The sequence below is a fragment of the Salvelinus sp. IW2-2015 genome, linkage group LG22 (genome assembly GCF_002910315.2).
Source record: "Salvelinus sp. IW2-2015 linkage group LG22, ASM291031v2, whole genome shotgun sequence".
Lineage (NCBI taxonomy): Eukaryota > Metazoa > Chordata > Actinopteri > Salmoniformes > Salmonidae > Salvelinus > Salvelinus sp. IW2-2015.
The window spans coordinates 14218382-14243974 of NC_036862.1; the positions used below are offsets into that span (position 1 = coordinate 14218382).

The 25593-nt window shown below is 42.6% G+C and overlaps 1 protein-coding gene across 1 annotated transcript in view; it reads right to left on the minus strand.

The window, feature by feature from the left end:
- Positions 1–24267, minus strand: part of LOC111949341 (huntingtin-interacting protein 1) — a 41358-nt gene extending 17091 nt beyond the window's left edge. The window contains exons 1-7 of the mRNA XM_023966433.2: positions 23994–24267; positions 8830–8893; positions 8182–8324; positions 7000–7056; positions 1460–1540; positions 901–977; positions 503–564 (exon numbers count right to left, since the gene is read on the minus strand). Of these exons, the coding sequence (XP_023822201.1) occupies positions 503–564; positions 901–977; positions 1460–1540; positions 7000–7056; positions 8182–8324; positions 8830–8893; positions 23994–24113 (604 nt within the window). The 5' untranslated portion in view covers positions 24114–24267. The remainder of the gene's footprint in view (positions 1–502; positions 565–900; positions 978–1459; positions 1541–6999; positions 7057–8181; positions 8325–8829; positions 8894–23993) is intronic.
- Positions 24268–25593: the final 1326 nt, after the last annotated feature.

The following is a 25593-nucleotide window of genomic DNA, read 5'->3' on the forward strand; positions in this document are numbered from 1 at the left end:
GGAGGAAGAAGGGCACTCATGTTGAGATAGATGGAAGGTGTGTGTTTTACTTTGTGAAGAGCTTATAGTGGCCGAGAGACAGGAGAGTACTGTATAGCTCTGTTTTAATGTTCATACTAGTTTACTACTTTCAATTAAGCAATTTATTGGGCACACATTCTAAGTGGTATGCTAGTGTGGATATTGGGACGTAACCTGTGAAGCCAAAACCAGAGTTATGTTCATTAGACACCAAATGGAAGAGAATGGACAAGAACAGAAAGGGACTACCTGGATTTGTCCAATAAGAAACACTCATGTTTGTTTTCTGTTGCAAAACTTTTTCCGTTGACTGTGCGGATGAACATGACCCTGACATATAAAAGCTAGAACCAGATGGTTGTGTGTGAACACTGAGGGCCATGTTATGTCACAACATCTTTAGATAAGCGTGGTTGCAGAGGAGAGATGGAGAGAGAGAGAGAGAGAGAGAGAAAGAGAGAGAGAGACAGGAATAGCTTACCACCAAGGAATAGGTTGAGCTCACACTCCAGGTAGTCGAACATCTCTACTGTCAACTGGAAGCTGTAGTGAGAGGACACACACACAAACGCACAGAGGGGTTGGATTGGAGTGTTCACAGCATGTACAAAGTGGAGGAGTAGCCTACACATCAAACATACAGAGGCTGTAAGACCTATGTAGCAATGAACCAGAGTTGGTTTGTCTACATATAACAAGAGTCATATGCTATAGAGTATCTAATAGAAGGCAATAACCAATACATTCTGCATTTTCTTGTCAATTTCAACACTTGTAATAATAATTAAAAGGGAACATTGGGGATATATTAGAATATGTATCATTATAGATCCAGCCCTCTGTGGTTTGGTGAAAACAACAAAGGCAAGCGACACTCACAAGTTGTTGACGTCGTTCTCTCCCGCCTCGTCAAGCTGCCTGTTTGACATCTGAAGGTTGCCGGGAAAACGGGGATTCTGGGAGGAGAGAGAAGAACGAGTCATATCAGAACGGGCTGAATCTCAATTGTATTTTCTTGCTCCCACGTCTCATCTCTCCTTGCGTCCTTCTCAAAACGTATCGGAGGAGAAGAGTCGAGGGGAGGAACCTCAGATCTTCTGCTCCAATGTGCTTTGAGAAGGAGACAAGGAGAGAGGACGTGAGGATTCAAGGAAATACAATTGAGATTTAACCTCGTTTTTTTCACTTCAGTAGGCATCTCCATCTCCAGGAACAATGACTAAAACCCCCAGAGCAACACCAAGTCTGCTGCCTGCAGTATTTCACTGAGCTTAGCTATCTATTAACTACTGATTAGTTTTAGAAAAGTGTTTCTGTGTGAGGAATATCCTTAGAGAAGTGTATAGGCGAGAGACCGAGAGAGAGAGAGAGAGAGAGAGACAGACAGACAAGGGAGACTGGTCTGCCTGTCGTTCATACAGGCTGAGGTACTACTCACTTTGACGTGGAACTCCATCTTGGTGATAAGCAGTTTGAGGTAGATGCTGCACAACTTCCCATATCCTTCACTCAGGTGACCCTGAGGGCAGAGGGGAAAAGGGGAACAGATGGAGTCAGAGGCCTGAGAGAGCGACCAGATCAAAGTGAGATAGACATGGTCTTCTCCAGGGCCTTGGGAGAGTTCCAAAGAAGTCGCGAGTTGCTGACATTGCAGAAGGTATTTTATCATTAAATAAAATGTATCTGCTTCTGCAATGTCTTGCACTGTATGAGTGCAGGCCTGTGTGTGTGTGTGTGTGTGTGTGTGTGTGTGTGTGTGTGTGTGTGTGTGTTAGTGGTACGCAGGTCAGCTTGTTGTTCACTTGCACCCGCTCGCGATTGCTAACCCATCCGCAACCGCCCGACTATATGTGATAACGTGAAAATTTGAGGCCCACACCTGACCCTAACCCCCTAATAAAGCAAATGCGCTGTAGGCTAGTCAGAGACGGCAAAAACGATTTGACAGGGGGTGCAGGATTTGTTTTGCCTGATTTATACACATTTCTGCTTGTAATTGTTATAATCTATAATTAGATACATTAAGCTTCTCTTCTGTCATTAAATGTTGGCCTAGAAGACTAAATAAACTCTTGCTCACCAGAATAATGTAATAAGTCGATAGAATGAATGTTTGAATCTAGTTGACATCGGTAAAGTTCTCTTTGTCATCTCTGCTCCTTTCACGGAGCAAAGACGTTTAGAGACCGGGGAGAAAATGCAATAATATATTTATTTTTTTAACGGGAAAGATTTTCTGTACATCAGTTTGACCGGTTGTAAGGAAATAGAAAGCTGTGAAAACAACCCGACATGTTTCTGATAAGTTTTCAGTTCGGCTTGGATGCATATTTGTGTGGTTGAAATACTAAATCAGCTTTTATGACGCTGATCAGAATCACCTTTATTTGCCAAGTACATTTACACATACTCAGAATTGTACTTGGTAATATGGTGCTGCTAGTGAAAGACAACATTTAGAGACAGAATACAGACAACAGATTTTAAACACATTATATACAACTTTATTTYAAGATATATACCGTCTGTAGAGGGGCTAAATGCACATTCACATTCTCTCAAGATGCTAAAAGATCTAAATCTTGTTCCCCAGTCAAAATGCTGCCTATAATTGGTGTATCATTTTACTGTAAGTAATGCTTAATTCTGCAGGAGTTCATATTAAGGCTGTGAGATGTTGTAGACCTACAGTCAGTGTCCAGATTTCAGTTACTATTGAACCCATCTGAACCATAGGTTACAGTTCCCTTGCGTACAGTCAGGCCCTAAAGTTAGGCTCATGCACTAATGCCAGATATCCTAAAATAATGAAATAAACATTTGATGTAGCCTATAGAATGATACATATGGATTTTTTWAAGGTATTGTTTTCTCTTTATTCAACCACACAATATTTCATGACCCTAAACCCACCCGCCCGCAGATATAACCACGGTGACTGCGGGTTATGAGTCAACCCCATGCATCACTAGTGTGCATGTGTGTGTGTCAAAATGAATAGCCAGCTATATAGTAAATTGCTTCTTCTCACTTCCCTTTCTTTGGGCCCTCAGTGTGTTGTCACAACAGGAAGGAAGCAGTACTGACTGGTCATCAAGGTCACTCTCCCAGAGTCCTAGTATATTTTGTACCATCAGTAAATACCAAGAGAGACCCAACTAAGTGTACTTCCAGGAAAAGGTTACTTGTCAGCATTAGCCCCTACTGCTCCCCCGTCCATCTGCTCACTGAATGCATGGGCAGTAAACGGTTTGGCTTTTCCACTGTACTGCTGCAACCCAGAGGCAACTCTTTTGTTGAAATGTGGTTATTTAATGTAAACGTTTTACATATGTCAAATGAACAGTCCTAAATCAATCCTTTAACTGGATGGAAACATTTGTTTCAGTCCACAGTCAGCCCTCCAAAAGAGTGTAAAGATGTTGTCTATACACAGTAGCACCATTAGGATACCATAACAACAGCGTGTTTGTTGTTGAGTCTGACTCAGGTTTAGCAGGACCACATTGCTGTGTGACTGTCACCTATTAGAATGTTTGTCACTCAGATGGCGATGGCAACACTAACTGACAGCAGACCGGCATGGACGCACCACACTGATATTGCGTTGAGGGGAAATAATGAGGGGGATCATGATTTTACCCCCCAGTCAATGTACAGTAAATGACATGCGTGTTCTAAAAATCACACCATATTCCCTATATTAGGATTGTCCCCAACTAATAAAAAACATATTGGTGGACCGAAAGTTTGTTAATCGTGTATTTTTCCATATATAGACACACCCTATGTGTTTTTTTAATAAAATCAACTACACTGAACTAAAGTATAAACGCAACATGTAAAGTGTTGGTCCCATGTTCCATGAGCTGAAATAAAAGATCCATGAATTTCTCCATACGCACAAAAAGCTTATTTCTCTCAAATGTTCTGCACAAATTTGTTTACATCTCTGTTAGTGAACATTTCTCCTTTGCCAAGATAATCCATCCACCTGATAGGTGTGGCATATCAAGAAGTTGATTCAACAGCATCACCATTACACAGGTGCTGGGGACAATAACAGGCCACTTTAAAATGTGCAGTTGTCACACAACACAATGCCAAAGATGTCTCAAGTTGAGGGAGCGCGCAATTGGCATGCTGACTGCAGGAATGTCCCCCAGAGCTGTTGCCAGATAATTGAATGTTAATTTATCTACCATAAGCCGCCTCCAACATCGTTTTAGAGAATTTGGCAGTACGTACAACCGACCTCACAACCACAGACCACGTGTAATCACGCCAGCCCAGGACCTCCACATCAGGCTTCTTCACCTGTGGGATCGTCTGAGACCAGCCTCCCAGACAGCTGATGAAACTGAGGAGTATTTCTGTCTGTAATAAAGCCCTTTTGTGGGGAAAAACTCATTCTGATTGGCTGGGCCTATGAACTCCCAGGCCCACCCATGGCTGCGCCCCTGCCCAGTCATGTGAAATCCATCGATTAGGGCCTAATGACTGATTTCCTTATATGAAATGAAACATGTTGCATTGATATTTTTGTTCAGTACATATGCATTGAGCTTGTCTGATGCTTTAAGCGCACTGTTTGATGAAATGAGACACAAATGACTCAAAAAGGGAGCCAGAGATCAAGATAACCAGAAGAAAGAAACCTTAACTTGATGCAACCATGCAAAATATCCTGTTGAAAATAAATATCCTATGAATCACATTGGCTATGCATGGCCTGCCTGCAACGAACTTGAAACATTATATCAACTATTAACTTGGGTCTAGGGCTGTTGCGGTGACCGTATTACTGACACACATGAAGGCAGTCAAATTCCACGTGTCCATTTAGTCAAGGCTTCTCCAAGCTCTGATGCTGCCGATGGTCATAAGTAGCCTAGCAAACTTGCTAACTGCCTGATACTCAGCACTCTATTGTTCCTCTAATCACTCTGGCATCAATGCAAATGTGATCAAAAATCTAATCAAACACTTCATGACAGCCCATGAGCTCATGTTGTGCAACATTTTCATAGGCCATGCAATTGCGCAAGAAAACAGAGTTATGGCCTCTATTAAAAAGAGGATCCCATCAGCTTTCTAAAGGCTAGGCCTACTATATTTATTCCTCAACTTTCCTAATACTATAGCCTACCTGGCTGGGGTAAAAATTTCAGCAAAAGAAAATACATGGGAAAAGCGGTCCTCCATTCGCTATTTAAGTGCATAGATGACATGTATTTTTTCCATGCCCCTGTTTCAGGATAAGTGCATGACAAATTTCACACATATATTATTTAGTATATGTAAAAACAATATTAAATTAAGAATAGCCTGATGGGGAACAATATTAGCCTATCACTTGTAAATGATACATTATCACTTGTGAATTATGACCAGCGTAAGGCAAGAGACAATGCCTTTTTTCCCCTCGACTTTTTCGAATCATAGTCACACACCTCATGTAGCCTAGCCCATAGGTTTGTATCATAACTTAGGTGGCCAAATAATTTTAATAAGTTAAGCACATTAATCTGTTTTACAAGGGGTGTAGAGCCTAACTGGCATACATAAGCAGCGCGRGAGCTTTAAGAATGCACCTTTATAATAAAAGCATTACATGCATAGTCGCATTTGCGGTCACTTTTGATAATGGTGTTTTCCTGCTAATGGAACATCTGTGCTTATAGCCCACTGCCGTGTGCGCATTGCTGCACTTATGTGTTAATATAATAGTTTACCAACATTTTAAGCTAAATGTTCTGATCTGTTGCGTCAGCCAAATTGTGTAAAAAAAAWWYTTTGATGCTAGTGGTTGTATGTATTAACTTGGGATCTATCGCATCCCACAACTGTCCCAGACTATGTTTMGAATATTTATTTCTCACACAGAATAGGTCAACTTTTGTACTATGGGGGATAGTAGATTGACATAGGTTAGTGCTTTTGCTGTTCGTTAGGRCTACTCATCTTGTTGGCTGATGAAAAGTAAATTAACAGTACTTCCAATATCTTCAATATGCACCTCGGAATTGGATAAGYACACACGCAGTTGCGTCCCCGATGTGTTTGTCTTCACTTGTAGCCTGTGAGAAAGACTCAATCACGTGATGGAGAGCCATGTGAGTGAGAGATGCTTCGGAGTGCGCGAGCGCGCAGCACTGGCCGCAAAAGGCATGGATTGTTTTAGGATGCATTACGGCTACACAATGGGATGCTGCCGTGAAATTTCAGGCATTATCAAGTGCTTGTCAAATTGTGAATGAGAGACTGATGCATTTTGTACAGCTTGTGCAAAAAACAAAGCAGAGCTCATGCCTTTCAAGCGACTTTTTTCAAATCATCATTAGAGTCGCATCAATGTGTGTGCACTATAGAATTATAGAGTTACATTATAGAATAGTAGTGAAGACATCAAAACTATGAAATAACACATATTGAATCATGTAGTAACCAAAAAACTGTTCAACAAATCAAAGTATATTTTATAGGGTGGCTACTTAGATTTTTTTTTAAACACTTTTTTGGTTACTACATGATTCCATATGTGTTATTTCATAGTTTTGATGTCTTCACTATTATTCTACAACGTAGAAAATATTTATTTTTAATTAAAAAACCTTGAATGAGTAGGTATGTCCAAACTTGACTGGTACTGTACATATATTTGCTAATGCTCGACTAAATAAAAACGTTGGTCGACCAACAGCCTATCGACCAAACAATCGACCAGTCGACTAATTGGGGTCAGCCCTACCCTATATAGTGCACTACTTCTGACCAGAGCCCACATAGGCCTCTTGTCAAACTTAGTGCAGTATATAGGGAATAGGATGCAATTTCCAACGCAGCCAATGTGTCCGTGCCAGCCTGCCGGTTAAGAGTGGTAGACATGATGACTAGGGCTCAGAGTTTTTCCTGGTCTGGTTGGGAAGGGCCTTAGGACCGTAATGCCAACCATCAGTGCTGTGTTCTGATCCTTACCCACATTCTACTCATGTCACTCAGGTCAGCCTTGTTCCTCATCGAGTCCTTTATCACCTGAACACACAGAGACAGAAAGAGAATTTAGACAAGGCTGAAACCACAAGCCAAACGTTCAGAATCTTACTGATACAACAGAGAGAGCACTACACGTGAAGTTGTACTGTATGCATTGTGTGGGTGTGTTCTAGAAGGCAAGTGTGTTGGGKAATTGCCTGGGTGCTCAGAAGTGAATGAATGTGTATGGGGGTGCTGATCATTTGCATGGTGCATGAAGCTAGTTCTTGGAGGTAGTAGCTACTGTGACTAAACTGGTGGTTGTCATCTCACTGTACAGTAGGATACATTAATAGAAGTAAAGGCTATGTAGCCTGGTATCCAGATCTGTTAGCGTTTGGCATGACAACGCAATACGACTTGGCAAGGCAGCACATACAGATCTTGGACCAGACTAATGGCTATTCTGAATTAAGTGCAAATCTTAAATTACATTCCCTATGGGCCGGTTTCTTGGACACAGATTACGCCTAGTCCTGGATTTAAAAGCATGGTCAATGGAGAATCTCCATTTAAAAATCGGTTTTAGTCCAGGACTAAACTTAATCTGTTTCCGGGAAACCACCCCTATATTTAGTTGACCTAAACCTTATTTTACCAGGAAAATTAACTGAAAACACATTCTCATTTACAGCAATGACCTTGGAAGGATATGCAGGGGAGAGGACAGGAGAGGGGTTGAAATTAGCCAATTGGAAACTGGGGATGAGGAGTGCCAGATTAGGAATTAAGACAGGGCGACCAGGGTTAACACCCCTAGTCTTGGGATAAGTGTTGTGGGATCTTAGTGATCACAGAGCGTCAGAGTCTCCCATTCTAGCCCTACCCTGCTTGGCTTCAAACCAAATCCAGCAGAGTAATAAACAGGGAATATTGTATAATTCGAGACTTCTTGAGCACAAGTCTATGGAGAGATGGGCATGTCCCTGGCGTGCAGTATGTTCAGGGTTGTGTTCATTAGGGACCAAAAGAAAACGTAGTGAAACAGGGAGGAACTAACTAGTCTTGTCCAATAATAAATGCTCATTTCTGTTTTCTGCTGKAAAATGTTTTCTATTGCACGCCTTACAGATCGCGACACAGGTGTGTGTCCCATCAGGGCTGTAGTGGTGGGTTCAGACTTACGTTGGGATGGCCGTCTCGCAGCAGCTTGTGGAAGACGTGGCAAAACTTCCAGCAGAGCACCGCATTGCTGGAGAGCGGTAGCCGGTTGACCGCCGCCCAGAAAGTGTGGGCGCCCTTCTCATGGTGGGTCCCCAGGATACAGGGTGAGACAGACGACTCCAGGGAGAAACACAGGGAGATGGCAGAGAGAGCACACATAATCTGACGAACGCTGCTGGGGGGGGGGGGGGTTAACATAGGAGAGGTGTTTTGCTTGCCTATTCACCTTCCATTGTTCTCTCAAGAGGGGCTGAAAATCTCCACACATCTCACAAAGACCGTTACAGACGTCTGTCTCTCGGTTTCTCACACACACACACACACACACACCAAGCTGGTTCCGGCAGACATCAGGGTCACGTTCCATTATTGTTTTGTTTTGCACGAACACAACCCTGAGTCATGAAGGAACAAGAGCTTGCACAAACACATGGGAGTCAACATAAACACAGCTCTCCTTTCTCTATAGTCAGAGAAAAACAGATTCTATCTAACACACACACACACGCTACCACTATGCACACTGTGCAACTAACATCGACACTGCACACACAGTGCCACACACACACACACACACAGGTGACACACCCGGCTCCACAAAGAGGATATTCCTGGCATGCTTCTCTTTGACGGCGACCTCCTGCGTGTTGATGGCCTTGTTGATGCTCACAGCCTGTGCAGAGGAGGAAGAGGAGAGGGAGAGAGGAAAGAGAAAAGCATTGCACTGATTGGTGTTCTCACACTCATCACTCGAGGAAGAAACACACCACACACTCAGAATTCTCTCTTTTTATATGAATTATCAGATGCCAAAGTGAATTACAATTAGTTACACATACAGTAGGCTCCAGGTCTATGTGGACCATGATGTGTCAATCAAAGCCTAACCCTGAAGTTTCCAACACCATTCTCTAACTGAACCATTGGAACACACACACACACACACACACACGGCGACTATAAAAAGATATGAATATATCAGTAACAAAGAGAATATTTGTAGCCTACTTATACTGAATATTCAAGAACGCAATCCTCAGTACACTGGCACAGTGTGGGCTTCACTTGGGGTGGTGGTAGCCTACCTCCAGTCGAGAGGTTTAAACAAACAGGGCTGAGCAAATGCCAAGGACAAACACACACACACATCACAACCCCATCAGCCATATATCAGGTAAACATCTGATTCCTCTCTCACACACACACACACACACACACACACACACACACACACACACACACACGCATAAAGCCTAGTGCTTCCATACAATGGGCCCCAATAAAATACCACCAGCCACACAATGTCTCAATTTAGGAGACATTCTTTTAACTTATGTGTAAAGAGCCACATTATTTTTCCCTTTTAGTGATAGGCCTATTTGGAGTATCCCTTTGAGAGCTATTTGGAGTATCCCTTTGAGGCCTATTTGGAGTATCCCTTTGAGGCCTATTTGGAGTATCCCTTGAGGCCTATTTGGAGTATCCCTTTGAGGCCTATTTGGAGTATCCCTTTGAGGCCTATTTGGAGTATCCCTTTGAGGCCTATTTGGAGTATCCCTTTCAGGCCTATTTGGAGTATCCCTTTCAGGCCTATTTGATCTCGGCCTCCATCTGAGAGGAAAAACAGCCCCTCTATGCACCTCCAACTCTTCTCTGAGCCTTTAAATCAGGGATTGGCAACTTTGATGGGGGTCACAAAAAAATCGGAACTTATCAMWYGSMRKMCAGTGGCTCGCGGGTCTACGTACCCACATCCATACCCACACATGCAGTCAGAGCCGGACCTAGTCTTTTGGGGGCCCTAAGCTACATTTTGTTAGGGGGCCCCCTACCTTGAAAAAAACCTTTGCGGCCCCCCACAGAAGAGAGAAAGTTTTTGAGTTAATTTCCTGCAATTCTACACATGTTGCCAAGGTACAAAAATAAAATGTGGCAGTTTTAAAGCAAGTTTGATGCAATTCTATACATTTTGCCATGGGGCGGTCAGAAGTTTTTGCAATTGTTATGCTTGTTTCCTGCAATTCTACACATTTTTGCTCTGACTTATGTCATGTTAATATGATATCTGAGTGAGAGCGACTTACAAAATCAAAACGGGGGCCGCCCCCGGTCCATAATTTGACCATGATTACTACAAGTTTAGATAACTGGCCAGACTAACTTAGCAATCAAACATGGGCTGACATGGGCTAATTGAGTGACTATCATTGACTGACATAACAAGAGAAAAACTGCTGATGCACATCCACATTTTGAAATTGCACCTGGTGTATTCTACTATTCTAACTCTCAACAGTTGAGACCCCGACTGAATTCCTAAAACTTCTTTTTTCTCCGTTTTTAGAAATTGATCTGTGGGCCTACAAAAGGGGGGTGGGGCCATCAGTTGCCCATCTCTGCTTTAAATTAATACCCGTGTCACATCTAGCATGTTGTCCGATAAAGAACAGTGATATTGAAGTCTAAAGTGGAGTGGCTGGAGGGACATGAAAGGACATGAATAATCTCACTTCCCCCAGATGTCCTGAGTCCTCTCTGGGAAGGGAAGCAGAGGGTGATAAATCATCACAGGTCCACTTCACTGGTGGTTCACTGGGAGCGCAGGCAGTGCGTTGGTCTCACACGGAGGAATAACTTGCTGATAATGATCAAATCAACAAAACTTTATACACACACTAGGGACGCAAGAGTCATGATAAGAGTAGACAAAATATCCTGTTTCTGCCTTTTTCTCTCAGCCTCATTACAAATGGCATATTCACAGCTCAAGGTGACAAAGACGGGCTTTGTATTGACAAGATCGATTCACAGGGTGACTGTCTAATTAAGTCACAGCTGTGCCTTCTGAAGAGGAGAAGGAGGACAAGGATAAAGAGAGGAATGCAGAGCTGGCCAACATCTCTCAACACACACTGCTCCCTGGTTCAAATTCCACTCCATCCATGTCTCTGTGCTTAGCTTGTAGCCCTGCAGAGGATGAACCACAAAACATGCTCAGCTCTACTAGCCATGCCTTCGATCATTAAACATACATGCAGGGTTGATATGGACACTGGTGCTACAGGTGGAACACCTGTTGTGTGAATGTGTGACCTTTTCAAGTGTCACCATTGTTTGTCTTAGAATCTACTGCGGGATGGATGAGACGTATTGAAAACAGCTCAGCAGGAGTCTGGACAAAGGACAATAGCTCATATCTGGATTTAACTTGCAAATACAGTTCAACACATTCAGCATCTTCTTTACTGAACAAAAAGAAAACGCAACAATTTCAAAGATTTTACTGAGTTCATAAGGAAATCGGTCAATTGAAATAAAATAATTAGGCACTAATGTATGGATTTCACATGAATGGGAATACAGACATGCATTTGTTGGTCACAGATATATTTTAAAAAGCTAGGGGTGTGGATAAAAAAAATGAACTGTCAGTATCTGGTGTGACCACCATTTGCATCAGAGCGACATCTCCTTTGCATAAAGTTGATTAGGCAGTTGATTGTGGCCTGTGAAATGTTGTCCCATTCCTCTTAGAATGGCTGTGCGAAGTTGCTGGATATTGGCGGGAACAGGAACACACCGTCATACACGTTGAGTATGCAGGCCATGGAAGAAATTATATATTTTCAGCATCCAGGGATTGTGTACAGATCCTTGCAACATGGGGCCGTGCATTATGCTGAAACATGGGGTGATGGCGGCAGATGAATGGCGCGACAACGGGCCTCAGGATCTCGTCACGTTATCTCCATGCATTCAAATTGCCATCGATAAAATGCAATTGATGTTAGTAGCCTATGCCTGCCCATACCATAACCCCAAGGCCATCACTGTTCACAACGTTGACATCAACAAACTGCTCGCCCACACAACGCCATACAGGGTCTGCGGTTGTGAGGCCAGTTGGACAAACTGTCAAATTCTCTAAAACGACATTGGAGGCAGCTTATGGTAGAGACATGAACATTCATTTATCTGGCAACAGCTCTGGTGGACATGCATGCAGTCAGCATGCCAAATGGGTTGTGTGACAAAACTGCACATTTTAGAGTGACCTTTTATTGTCCCTAGCACAAGGTGCACCTGTGTAATGATCATGCTGTTTAATCAGCTTCTTGATATGCCACACCTGTCAGGTGGATGGATTATCTTGGCAAAGGAGAAATGCCTCACTAACCGGATGTAAACAAATTTGCCCAAAAAATTGTGAAATACAAAATGGCACATTTCTGGGATATATTATTTCAGCTCATGAAACATGGGACCAAAACTTTCCATGTTGCGTTTATATTTTTGTTCAGTGTAAAAATAGCACTACCATTACATTTAAGTCAAAACATTTCAGTCAAACCCCACACCATTTCTTCCCGTAAAAAAAAAACGTTCAAAAATCCAAGGAACGATGGAAGGCTCCCAGCACTTGTGCAAGCAGTTCCCACACAGGAACGACCAATTAGTCCACAGAGCGACTTTGTCGTCTGTCTGAAAGAGAGTGCCAGCTGCCCAGGACTCCTGGCAAGCCAATGGGACTAGAAGCTGGAGCGGCTCGCTGGCATAGACAGGCCTATTAACTCGCTCTCGTCGCAGCATGGGCAGCCGATGAAGTGAGATGATGACTGCTAAAAATTGAATTAGGAGGTGAGAAACAGACTGTGGTGGTGGTGTGTTGCGGTTGGGAGATTAGACAGAGGATGAGGCTTGCCTCACAGACAGACTAGTCTGGACTGGGCCCACCTATGTAATGCACAGAGAACTCTAGAGGCCTCTCCTATCGCCATTGATAGCTAGCCTCGCCTGGCTGTGTGGCAGTGACACTGTCAAGAAACAAACCCTAATGGCCTGCACACTGTTGAGCTTAAAGGATAAATGCAAGCAATATGGTGAAAACTCCAACCAGCCTATCAGAAGACAAGGTGAAGGAATTACCATACTGCTTAAACCTATCAGATCTACAAGAGTGCCCAGGCTTTAGGGGGATTGGGATTCAGTATGGCCTGTCTTGTCTAGTACTGAGCAGGACATAGCCGGTGCCTTAAAAGCCGCCCCAGTCAGTGCCTGTTTAATTAATGCAGCGATCTCTCATTGATGAGTCATTTTCCCAAAGAAAGCATTTGAATAATGGTTTTGACTGCAGACATATCGGTACTAGGACACTAGATGATTATGACGACAACGCAGTATATTTTTATCACTACTCTAGGAAACCGGTTGAAGAGCAGAATAAAGTTGATGGTTGAAAAACATCTGCATTTAGAGATAGCACCCTCTACTCCTGTGCAACAAAAAGTTGGATCGATTGAATCAATCAATTAATGCAATCAATCCAATCAAAATAATAGTCTAAATTAAAGGAGCCTGGGTTCTCACGAGTTTGGCGAGCTTCTATCCTTACATGACCTACATGTCTGACAGGGAAGAAGAGTGCTTTTTGGTTAGTGGTCTTGATAGATAGCGTTTTAGATGATCTGCTGTTCACGCAGTGCTGAAACCACACCAGAACACAAGCAGGGGCCAAGCAGCACAAACTATTCCCTGTTCCCACAGTGCTTTTATCAGGCACCGTGGACTGGAGATGCACGGCAGGCTGCTGCGGTGGTACTGCTAAGACTTGCCCACCACCTCAAGAGGAATGGGTAAACAGGGAAGAATGGGGGGAGGGAATGAAAACAGGAAATATGGATGGCTGCCTGTGAATGCGTCGCCACTGTACACAGAGGTGCTGTGGTGGGGAGAGGGTCAGTGGGTCTGGGGAGGTGGTAGAGAGCAGGGGGAGAGGGGTGCTCAGTCAGGCTTGCTGTCTTGGCACACCCCGTCCAGCCCATTTCCTGCCTGTCGAAAAATGCACCCAGCCCCTCCACTATTCCTCCACCTCCTCCTCAGGCCTAGTACCCGGTGCCAACCCAAACAGACTTCACAGCTCCCCTTTTATAATGTTTCCTTTGCCAGCATCTTCCAGGTGGCCCCAATGGTCAACTGGACATAGGTAGGGGGGTAAAAGTTTTAAACTTTTAAACTAAGGTCACGCACGCACACACACAATTTGTAGCTGTTTGAGACCAATAGTGCTCTCCTGCTGACAAGGATTGCTTTAGATGGACATTTTGAAATAACTAAAAACACCTACTAGCCACTTCCTGAAAAGTTACTCACTTCACATTACGTCACAGTAGACAGACTGTGTGAAAACAACAGTCATCATACTATGCACTTAAAAACACACCTTTTTAGGAAGCAAATGTGAAAACTGAAAACCAAGTATATTACTAACGTCCCTCAAAGCAACAAGTTATAAAAGCCACAGAGCATAAAAGTGAGAGGGTTTAGGTTATATTATTTCTTCAGGTTGGAACTCCACCCCTTTTAAAAGGTCAGCACACTGAAAATGGCTCTCTGTGTTACTTGTTTCGGTAAAGGAGCATTTTACAAATTTGCTCACATTTCTGACGTCGATTTCCACTCCCATGGAACACTCACTCTACACCTCTAAGAGCCTGGCACGGTAGGGAAAGGAAACATAAAATACAATCCCTCCAGCATGGCCACTCTTCCTGTCTATGTGAACAGAGCCAACATGGATTAGACCAGGGATGTCTTCATTAGGGCACACCGTAGCAAAATGTTTTGCAACAGAAATTGAGTGTTCTCATTGGACAAGTTTAGATAGTCCCTCCCCATTTAAAGAGTTTTTCCTGGTCAGGTCATGTGCTCAGAATAAAAACGCAGGACCTTACTCAGGACCAAAGTATGACAAAATACTGTGAATATACTGTCCAGAATCAAACTGGTAGGCCTAAATATTTTGTACACTGAATAGGTATATACTACTGTATTGTCGCCCTACTTCTCATTGACTCTTGTCTTTTAAGACTCCATTATCAAATCAAATGTATTTATATAGCCCTTCTTAGATCAGCTGATATCTTAAAGTGGTGTACAGAAACCCAGCCTAAAACCCCAAACAGCAAACAATTCAGGTGTAGAAGCACGGTGGCTAGGAAAAACTCCCTAGAAAGGCCAAAACCTAGGAAGAAACCTAGAGAGGAACCAGGCTCTGAGGGGTGGCCAGTCCTCTTCTGGCTGTACCGGGTGGAGATTATAACAGAACATGGCCAAGATGTTCAAATGTTCATAGATGACCAGCATGGTCAAATAATAATAATCACAGTAGTTGTCGAGGGTGSAACAGGTCAGCACCTCAGGAGTAAATGTCAGTTGGCTTTTCATAGCCGATCATTGAGAGTATCTCTACCACTCCTGCTGTCTCTAGAGTTGAAAACAGCAGGTCTGGGGCAGGTAGCACGTCCAGTGAACAGGTCAGGGTTCCATAGCCGCAGGCAGAACAGTTGAAACTGGAGCAGCAGCACMGCCAGGTGGATTATCAGTTCAAAACCGCCAGCATTGAGCTAGTCAAAGTCTATAACCTCACCGACAGCAGGCTTTTGTTCATGTGGGGCTTGGGCTGGAAGACGGCAGGTGGTTGAAGAGACATACTGGCCGGAGTGTGGACCCTGGCTAGTATTATAAAACCTAAACCCCATGGTCCATTTACGAGCCTCCTTTGACAAGACAGCTTTCTGCAACCTCCTGTGAGGGAGGCCTCCTATCTGCTTTGTGTAACTAGTGGAGCTAACTTCCTGAAGAAGTGCTGATGTCATAAAAGTACTGTAAAAGGGCAAGCACATCAGCCGCTGAATGACACACTATGACACTGTAGAAATGTTTTCTTACAAGACTAGGTTTTAGTTCATCTTAACAACAGTAGTGGGCCCTCTGAGAACAATTCGATATCTGCTTTTGATTCTTGCATCTGCCAAGACTGTTGATGTTTTCATATCGTTGTCTCTCAGTGCATGACATAAATAACCAAAGCAGAGGAGTCTGAGCTAAGAGGACACTGGCAGGCAGGTGGCAGGCAGGCAGGCCTTTATCTTCCTCTGGCCAAGAGAGAGGAACTTGTCTCAGAGAGCAGCCTTGAGGCTTCGTCTGTTTGATCCAGAGCGGTGAACATCGCTCCAATAACATATTTATAACGTGACTTTGATCAACCTGTGTTGCTTCCAAGAACAACGGAGGAGCGTATTCCATCACAACCAGTGTTTGCCTCAAACAAACTGTTGTGTGTGCTCAACGGTTACCTCCACATCAATGAGATTTCAGGAGGAGCACAAAGCTTGGTATTGACCCCCTTCCCCCACCCCTCTATACAGAGCTAGAGTAGCCTACTACACCATGTTGGCACTGAAAGGGCAGTTTTGGTGCTTTGGCCCTGCTAGTGCACCTGCTCTGGAACTCTCACACCAAGTCCAGCCAGTGTTGAACTGACCCTGAGGGGATTTCTCAAGTGGGGATTCCCCTATTCACAGATTACTAAATCAATGCTCTCCATCTGCTGTTGTAGGCCATTCATGATCAATCATTCAAAACAGCATGCATAGCCTCTATCACTATCAGCCATGATATTTGCAATGACACTCATGATGTAACAAAAATGTGATGGTCGTCTATCAATAAGAGGGATTATTAGTCCGAACTAATCATGTATGGTTTGTAACGATATATTTTATGTCCCTGGTGGTTAGTAAAATATTTGAAATGTATTGTGCAATCCAACCTATTTCGTAGATATGCTGCTGTCTCTAGTAGCCTTATAGAAAGTATTTAACTGACCCATGACACGCATTGCAAAGTAGCTGGGCTACCATAAGTCTGACTGACATCGCTTTCCTCCAAGAAAACAACACTACAGTCAGATAGCTCGTTGATATTCTAGTCACCGTGAAAAACGTGCGCGTGCTTACGTTATCTAATGACCATAGAAAACGGGCCAATGTGAGAAAATAAGGGGGAAACATCCGATCAGTCGGGGGAAATTCATTAGCAAACTATAGCCCAATACACTAGTTATAGCCTACACTAAAACATGCATCAGACTGGAGTCTGGACTATCCTATAAKAATCCATAGCATACACGGCCAACTTAAAAAACACCACTCGATACAGTTGCATGATCAGCAAATTATTTTGAGCGACCATGAACATATATCCCGACTGCAGTATCCTAACTTGTAATTTCCTAAATAAACAATCCCGGTAACAAATTAGTACACTCTCAACCCGAACACAAATATTTGTTGCGCCTTTTTTAACAATGTTCACTGGAAAAATAAATCGATATCTGGAAACCTACCATTTTACTAAGATCCATAGTCCCAGAAAAATGCAGGGTGGCTGTGAGCTCAAAGACGAATCCGGTCGATGGCAATACTTCGACAGAATAGTCTACAACTGGGAAATTAGAAATCTGGAATCGCTTATGAGGTAGACGGTAGAGGGTGGTGGAGTGGACCCGTTAACTCAACATGTGTCCCGTTTTGATATCAAATGCTCTCCAATTCTTTTCCTTCCGTGTCCCTTCTCCCGGTCCTACGTGCTCAGTTAACAGTGGGGGCTCCCAGCCACAGCATCCGACTGTCGAGAAGCGGAACAGAACTGTCTAGAAAACGACAACCTACCCCTAGAGTAGGCTACACACGGGAACATCTCCCTCTCGTGTATTTTTTTAAAATATGTTTCATAGCATTGTAGATTGCAATATTTAAAAAATATATTTCTAAACAGGACGGCAGGTGGTTCTAAACATCGAGAATTGAATATCTGTCCGGGGATTTTGTGTAAACAACAGCGTGCTCTCTCTGTGAAACAATAGGTGCAGAATGGGGATGGCACAAACCCCCGCCCAAACTAACTTCGTACCTCACCATGTAACAAATTATACTATCCTGAAAATATATCAAATACATGATGAGACGGTGGTCAGACACCAGACCAGCGCGGCTCGGGCACACTGCAAATCATCATGATGGTAAACAATGTAACTTTCCACAACCAGTGCAACAAATAATCTGTGATTTGGGTACTACTTACATGTGGCCATAACATTACTCTCTGGTGTAGGCCTTTGGTTTATCGGCCATATTGAAATAGGATGTGCTATACGAAAAGGGTAGCCTACAGTAGCATAATTGAAGTTAAGTCACTGTCAATATCAAAGTTATACGGTGACACTGCAAAAAGGAGCCGTTTTCAGTCTTCAACTATGCTGAGGCAATGTGGTTATAAACTTTAGCTTACATCAGACTAATTTTAGGTAAATAGTGCCCTCCTCTGGTTACTCTCAGACAGGTTTATATCATAATCGTGAAATTATTGCACTGTCTGGAATCTTCACAAAAAAATTTAACAGCTCAGATAATTTCAGATAGCTAAAAAAAACTACTTTGACAATGCACAAACTAAAAAAACTACTTTGACAATGCACAAACAAGTCAATATTAGACTATGCATATCATTCTTTAGTAATAACCTCAGCAATTCGGTACCGAACACATGAAATTAAGTATTCTTTCTGAATTCATTGTGTGTCATGCATGAAAAGCACATTAACAATTAAAGTTACAATTATTATTATTACTAGGGCCAAGTGAGGAGCATAGTCCACGGTAATCAATATGTGACCCATTCTCCTGCTGGCAGACTGGCCGCTACACACAAACAGACTGTCTTCAGACAAAGCCTGCTCTTCACCACAGTCTCTTCACTTCCTGGTACGGTGTGGGCCAATGGTGTGGGTGGACCCATCGAGCACGGCTCTATGGAGAGGCTGCAATTCTCACATACACTACTCTAGGCCTTTATGAGTATCATGTTTATATTGTAGTCAGTTGTAGAATATTGATTGTTTGAACAACTGAGTTTCTCTTTTCGTCTGGGTCCCCGTACATTAATTCCGCCTTAGTGATGGTGGTGCCGAGCACACACAATCACACCACACACGCCAAGTTAAGGGTGAAAGCCTCTCTGTCTCAATTCTGTGGGCAAAGTTCATATAAATGGCCTTGAACACAGCTGAGACAAAACCGCTCCAGAACAAAAATCTACTTACTGGTATGTCACGACGACATTTAATCGCTGAGTAGGCCCTTCTATCCAGTTGGCCAGACATTAGGGCATAGTTAAATAAAGGTTAAAAAAWATATATATTATATATCACTACTGTGTGTGAACAGTATCCACTAAGCTATAATGGATTTCCCCAATTATGAAGTCAGAAAGTTAGATCTAAAATCACAAGTATTATTGTAATGATGAACTAAAAGTCAATAATACAAATGTAGGTCCTTGTGATGATGTAACCTAAGCATCCAATGTCCAATCAACTTTTTTTAGGTTTTAAAATATCTAATCCATCCAAATTAAAGCCAGAGTTAATGCCATTTTGATCTCATTTCAGCACTTTGTTCCAATGGCTGACCTGCCACTCATATCCAGGACTTTTTAATCTACAGCCGGTGCAATGAAGTCACAGGCCAGTGCCTGCTGTTTTTGCTGCCTCAGTGGTTTTAATGGGCCCGGGCCGCTTTCGCTCTCCCTTTGCGTGCGTGCGTGTGTGTAACTACCCCTCTCCAACTCACCCTGGTTATAATGACAGGGTACAAGCACAGGGTGGGGGTAATTTACAAAGGCAGGAAGAGAAAGGAAGACCAAGAGTATGTGTAACAGAGAGAGATTAGAGAGTTCTTGTCTGGGTCCGCCATGCTGTGCTGCTTGTGCCCAAGGGACATGGTCGTGGATCCTCCTCCAAATTCCACAGCTGCCAGGGCACCACAGTGCTCCACTAAAGGGGGCACAGGCGGTGGGGTAGGCAGCATTGATTACCAGATAGAGACATGCTYTGGCACTGCTATCTCTTAGTCAAACTAAGGTACATCATCTAAGAAGCAAACTGTTAACATCCTCAAAAAGTGTCAGAATGACTCTCATACTCTCAAAAAGCACAAGTGGATTTCAACACCCACCATCTCAGATTGTTCTGAAAGTTTCTGTTGTTAGAAACAGATAAGATTAGCATTCCTGCAACATCATTTAGTTAAAATATAATTTGATTAAAGAAATTAAGCTAATTGATTGCACKTAAATTGGCAATTTTAATATATAGGATTCATATAATATTCAATAAATATAGTACCTGACATCTGATTTGGACCAAACCTTTTTCTAACAATGAGTAAGACATGAGGAATCCAAATAACTTGTCACTCACAGACCCTCCATGCCAATCCCCAACAACAAGTATATAGTATCAGTTCTCTATGTCTGACATGTAGTATGGTACTACGGCTCAGAGTATTGTTTCTTCATCCTATGTAATGTATTCCCAGTGAATTTGGTGATGTTTCCCCCCCCCCTGTTCAGTGAAATTATTCATTGAATTTGTTAGGTTTATGTCCCATCCTACGTCCTGATATTACCAGGTTCTGGCCACTAGATGGTACTGTTCCAGGTGATTGCTCAATGTTAAAGGGATCGTTAACCAAAATTACATATTGGTTTCCTTACCCTGTAAGCAGTCTATTGAGAAGGTATGACAGCAATCCATGTGTTGGTTTTGTTGTCCACTGTTTCAAATGCTAACTTTTTTGCAAAAAAAAAGAAATGGTACCTATATTAGCCTTTTCACACACCATGCTACTTGTCAGACATAGAGAACTGATTGGTGTGGGGTTTAGGCGTTCCGTGGGGTGCTTTTGACAATTTCTTTGGATTCTTTGAATATTATATTAATCCTATAAATTAAAATGGCCAATTTGGGTGCAATCAATTAGCTTAATTTCTCAGAGATCTAATTAGATTTCAACCAAATAATGTTGCAGGAATGCTAGTCTTATCTGTTTCTAACAGAAACAATTTCAGAACAATCTGAGATGGTGGGTGTCATGGCTTGCTGAAATGACAAGGAACGAACCGTACTGACTATCCAGAGGCAGCCTGCCTTGGAGAGCTGTGGGATGCAGGAGACAGGCAGGAAGAATCTGGATCTAAATTTAAGACTTAATTATGTAAGCCACATTGCTGTGTGGTGGAGTCACTCTCAGGATGTATCCCACAATAGAAAGCCCAGTCTGGGAGCTGGGAGACCCAGGAGAGGTTCTAAAGTGGGGTGCCAGGCTGAACGGAAGTAGCTTTCTCACAGACGCAGCCATGTTTCTCTCATTTCAGACCACTATCCAGACAGACACGCTGTCATTGTAGCAGGCAGTCCTTAGCTATGGTTATGACAGATTTTTACCATGTCAGCTCTGGGATTTGATCCAGCAATCTTTCGGTTACTGGCCCAATGCTCCTACCCGCCAGGCTACCTGCAAAGTCGGGCCTGTCATTTCAGAAGAGAAAGAGTTGGATAGCAGCTCTCCCCTGGAAGTTAAATGGTTAATTAAAGTGGTACGGTGTTCAAGTGGAGGTGGACTGTTGAAACGACTAAAATAGTTTCTCTCAAGCTGGTCATTGAGGTCTTTTTTAACAACTGTGCCGTTACGTTTCATGACCGATGGGAAACTGTTACGTAGCAGTACAACTGCGACTCCAGAGAGAGGCATGGCAGTCCTTCATAAACAAGCACACTGTAGATTCATCCATCTCCAATTAGAGAGGACACTACTTATTTCAGGTCTCTAAACATGTCATTACATGCATGCTGTATGTGTTATCTGGGCCTGGGCGAGGTATTTTTATAACTCTGCGGACAAAATGAAGTAGTGAGTACTCTGAATCTGAACACACCCTTGTTGTTTACCCGACTCTCGTGCTCTAAGAATCACCGAGATAGGAGCCCTGGGACGCATGACTTCACCCTTACCACGATCAGTCTACTCTGGAGACTTGTTCTGTGTCAATGCACATTTCTATACACCATAAAACTCTTATGGTCATTGGTGTAACAGCACAAACAGATCTGGGACCAGTCTAGATTGTATTAGAGTTCTTGTGCCTGAACAGAGGTCTTAGAGCAGAGCCACTGGTGGTTTTGGGACAGTGGTGAAAGCCAGCAGATTCAGGCAGATCCAAGCCACAACAGATCAGATTAACTCGGGGCTAATCCCTGTATTAAAGCACAAATAAGATTTCATTGATTCTTCCCTCCGCTGCGGAACAGCTTTAGGACTGCCGTCAAAAATCAACCATAACAAAAACTACTGCTACAACCAGATTAGGAATCGTATCTGATTTGAGCAATTTTGAGAGGAATGTGGTYTGATAGGCTAAATGTGTAAATGTAGGCTTTCATCTAAAATCAATGTCACAGCACACTATGACTACAAGAGACAGCAAAACTCTGCTCTCTGGATCAATCTTCAGTCCCGCAAATGAGTGCTCAAAAGCTCATTGGCTAATTTGGCAGTGGTTGTAGTAGAAGATTGGAAAAGCAGGTTGCATTTGCTGCTAATAAAAAACAACCCCAGCAGAGCAGGGTAATTTAAAAGGCTTGATTCATTTGACCTACTTTTTGACTACCCCCCCATCTGGGAAGAGACTGCCAAGCAGGAAGTGTCTTGTCCACGCTGCTCGGCAGCGTGCATGAAAAATGAGCATGCGTTTTTCTGGACTACAGCTCTTGAGTAACAGCCTGTCAGCTATATGGGATATAGAATTCAAAGTACATTTAAACCATTAAATGGGCAATCTGCAGTCGCTGCATCCCATTTTTTATTTATAAATGAATGATATGTACCCATTGATTCTAGTAGAACATAACTTAGAAATGCCTCATGAGCTTAGTTTAACTGTCCTACCCCATCAGAACACAAACTATAAGCTTGCTTACTCCAATGTTTGTAAACAAAGTAAATGTAAACAAACACTATATAGCCTCAAAACATGATTAAAACAAAAATGTTGATATCATGGATGGTCAGTCCGCTCTGTCTATGAATTTGAGTCGTTACAGCCCCATCCCTCAGCTTTTTACCGAAACACTTATTGTTTTAACTGCGGATTGCCCATTTAAAGGGCATCAACAAACAGCGCTGCTCAGTCCCACCCTTTCTTCAAACTTATTTCCCTGGATAAAAGCAACAATGATAGTCCCACCCAGCTCTCTCTCACACACCCCAGTTTGTAGGCTGATTGTACTTTCCAGAACCCATCACAATATCTCTCAGGCCATTGGTTCTAGTGCTGTGTCCAGGATGCACTAAAAGGCATTTTATTGCAGTTCGATACATGGTAGTGGTTTTATGGATAGTCCAGGCAGACACATACGGCATTTTGCCTCTCTCTCTCCAAAGTTGTGGGCGTCACCTCTCCTGAGATATGGTAAATCAGACCTCTGTTCTTTATCAGGCAGAATTTCTCAAATAACTAAATCTGTGCTCTTAGGACTGACCTATTTCAACAGATTTTGATCTTGCACTGAAGACCCAACAATGATGTCATGTCTCTATAATCTTTGCAATATCAACTTTGTGACAATACTTTTTTTTAATCTAGTAGAAGCTATTTGAGGCACAGCTATCAAACATTCGTATCAAATATGTTACCCGCTGCTAAGAAAAAGGGATGATGATGTTGGCTTGCTGTTGTGTGGTGGTATTATAGTACTACATTGTATTACCAACATCGTAAACAATGCATTCCTGTAAACACTGGCTCATTTAGGTCAAGTTGGCGCGCACACACACACCTTCGCGCATAGCTCATGAGCAATGTTCACKGAAAATTCCATGGAAATCCGAACCTGCGAGGCAGCACCAATCACTCAAGCTGATAAACCATGGCATGTCCGCAAGTTTTCACGCTGAACGGATCATTGCCAACTTCAATGCAACGGACGGTTCCAACTCGAAGCTTCACCATAACTATTATAATATCTTCACATTTCTTAGTCCCTTCTAATTCTGTACAAGAAATCCAGAATTCCCACTAAACAAGTGCTTTACCTGACCGCGTTCAAAGTTCTCCTTTTCAAGTTCTAAACTGTTGGCACCACCGGTCCGACGAATCAGCGCTTTGGGAATTGGGTTCGGTACTTGCTGCATGGAGCTCTTCACTCGGTCCATTGTGTCTCTTTAGAATTTCCACTGAAAAATAATATTTCTACAAAGATATCGTCAAATTATTCATAAAATTGGACAATAATAGTTCCGGCAGTCGACAAATTCAGGAGGTCATTTCGCCTGTCCACTGCGTCTCSCTCTGTAGACGATGTCATGTTTTTAAGCTGCGTTCGTAACCAAGTAGGAGGTGGGAATTTACTAGTTGTGAAGTCGTAAATTAATTAATGTGCTTTGAATACGTTGAGAAACGCTCATGCCCAACAAGCTGTGTAAACCATAAACTCAAACTACAGCTATCTTGTAAACAAATGATAGTGTTCAGAAAACATATTAATAGATTGCTTTTTATTTGTTTTTTGCATGTAGCTGCCAAAATGCTGTTATCAAGGTCATTTTCTTAGTAGTTGACGTCAGAGGTCAGCATGTGGGAGAAATGGGTGCTCAGTATGATAGACGAGTTTCCCACTAGTAATGATCAATTGGAGAGCCGTTCAAGCTGATTTTTCCCAGTCGTATGTAGTAAATTCCCACTTCCCACTTGGTTAAGAACGCAGCATTAAGCCTGATGTACAGTGAGGTTGCTGGTTGCACTAAACTGATTTTAAAATATAATCCCAATGCTCTCATGTTGATTACCTTTCTCCCTATGCAGTCTAAATCAGCTTTTTTGCAAATGTGCTGCACTGTTTTGACTGATGAACTAGGGCAATAGTTGCCCAAACCATAGAGATAGATAGAGGACTTATTTTTGTATCTGTGCTATTATAGCGTCTGTGACAGCATGGGCAGTGCCATTGAGGCTATCTCCATTTTGAAGTAGTCAATTTTCTTCTTCACGATTGGCTAAACCTTCCTGATGACCCGGTTGGATATGACTCCAGCAGTGTCACCAGAAGGGATCAGCCAATGAAGTTGGAAGTCCAACCTGGACTTAGAGGTCAACATAACATAGTACATGTAAATCCGGGACACGCCAATGTAACATTTTGAATGGTAGGTATTAATTTGTGGATGTCCGTCAACCATGTCGTATGATATGTTACAAATTACAATTTGTATGATATGTTACGAATTGTAATTCACACAATATGTTACAAATCTGCCAAACGTAAGATATGTTTCAAATTTCAATTTGTTGTGGCTAACATTAGCTAAGTTAGGGGTTAAGGTTAGGGTTAAGGTTAGGAGTTAGGTAAAATGGTTAATGTTAGGGTTAGCTAACATGCTGAGTAGGTGTAAAGTAGCTAAATATATATAATTAGTTGCAAAGCTGCTAATTATCTAAAAAGATAAAGTTGTCCGTGATGAGATTCGTACACGCAACCTTCGGTTCCTAGACGTTCACTAGATCTTTGCGTTATACCTTCTGTCTTATTTAACCGTTCCACTAATTTGAGTATCCCGGATTCACATTTACTATGTTACGTCTAGTCTATGAGACCAGACTGGAAAGTCCCAGCCAGTTGACTACATTAAAATTGTG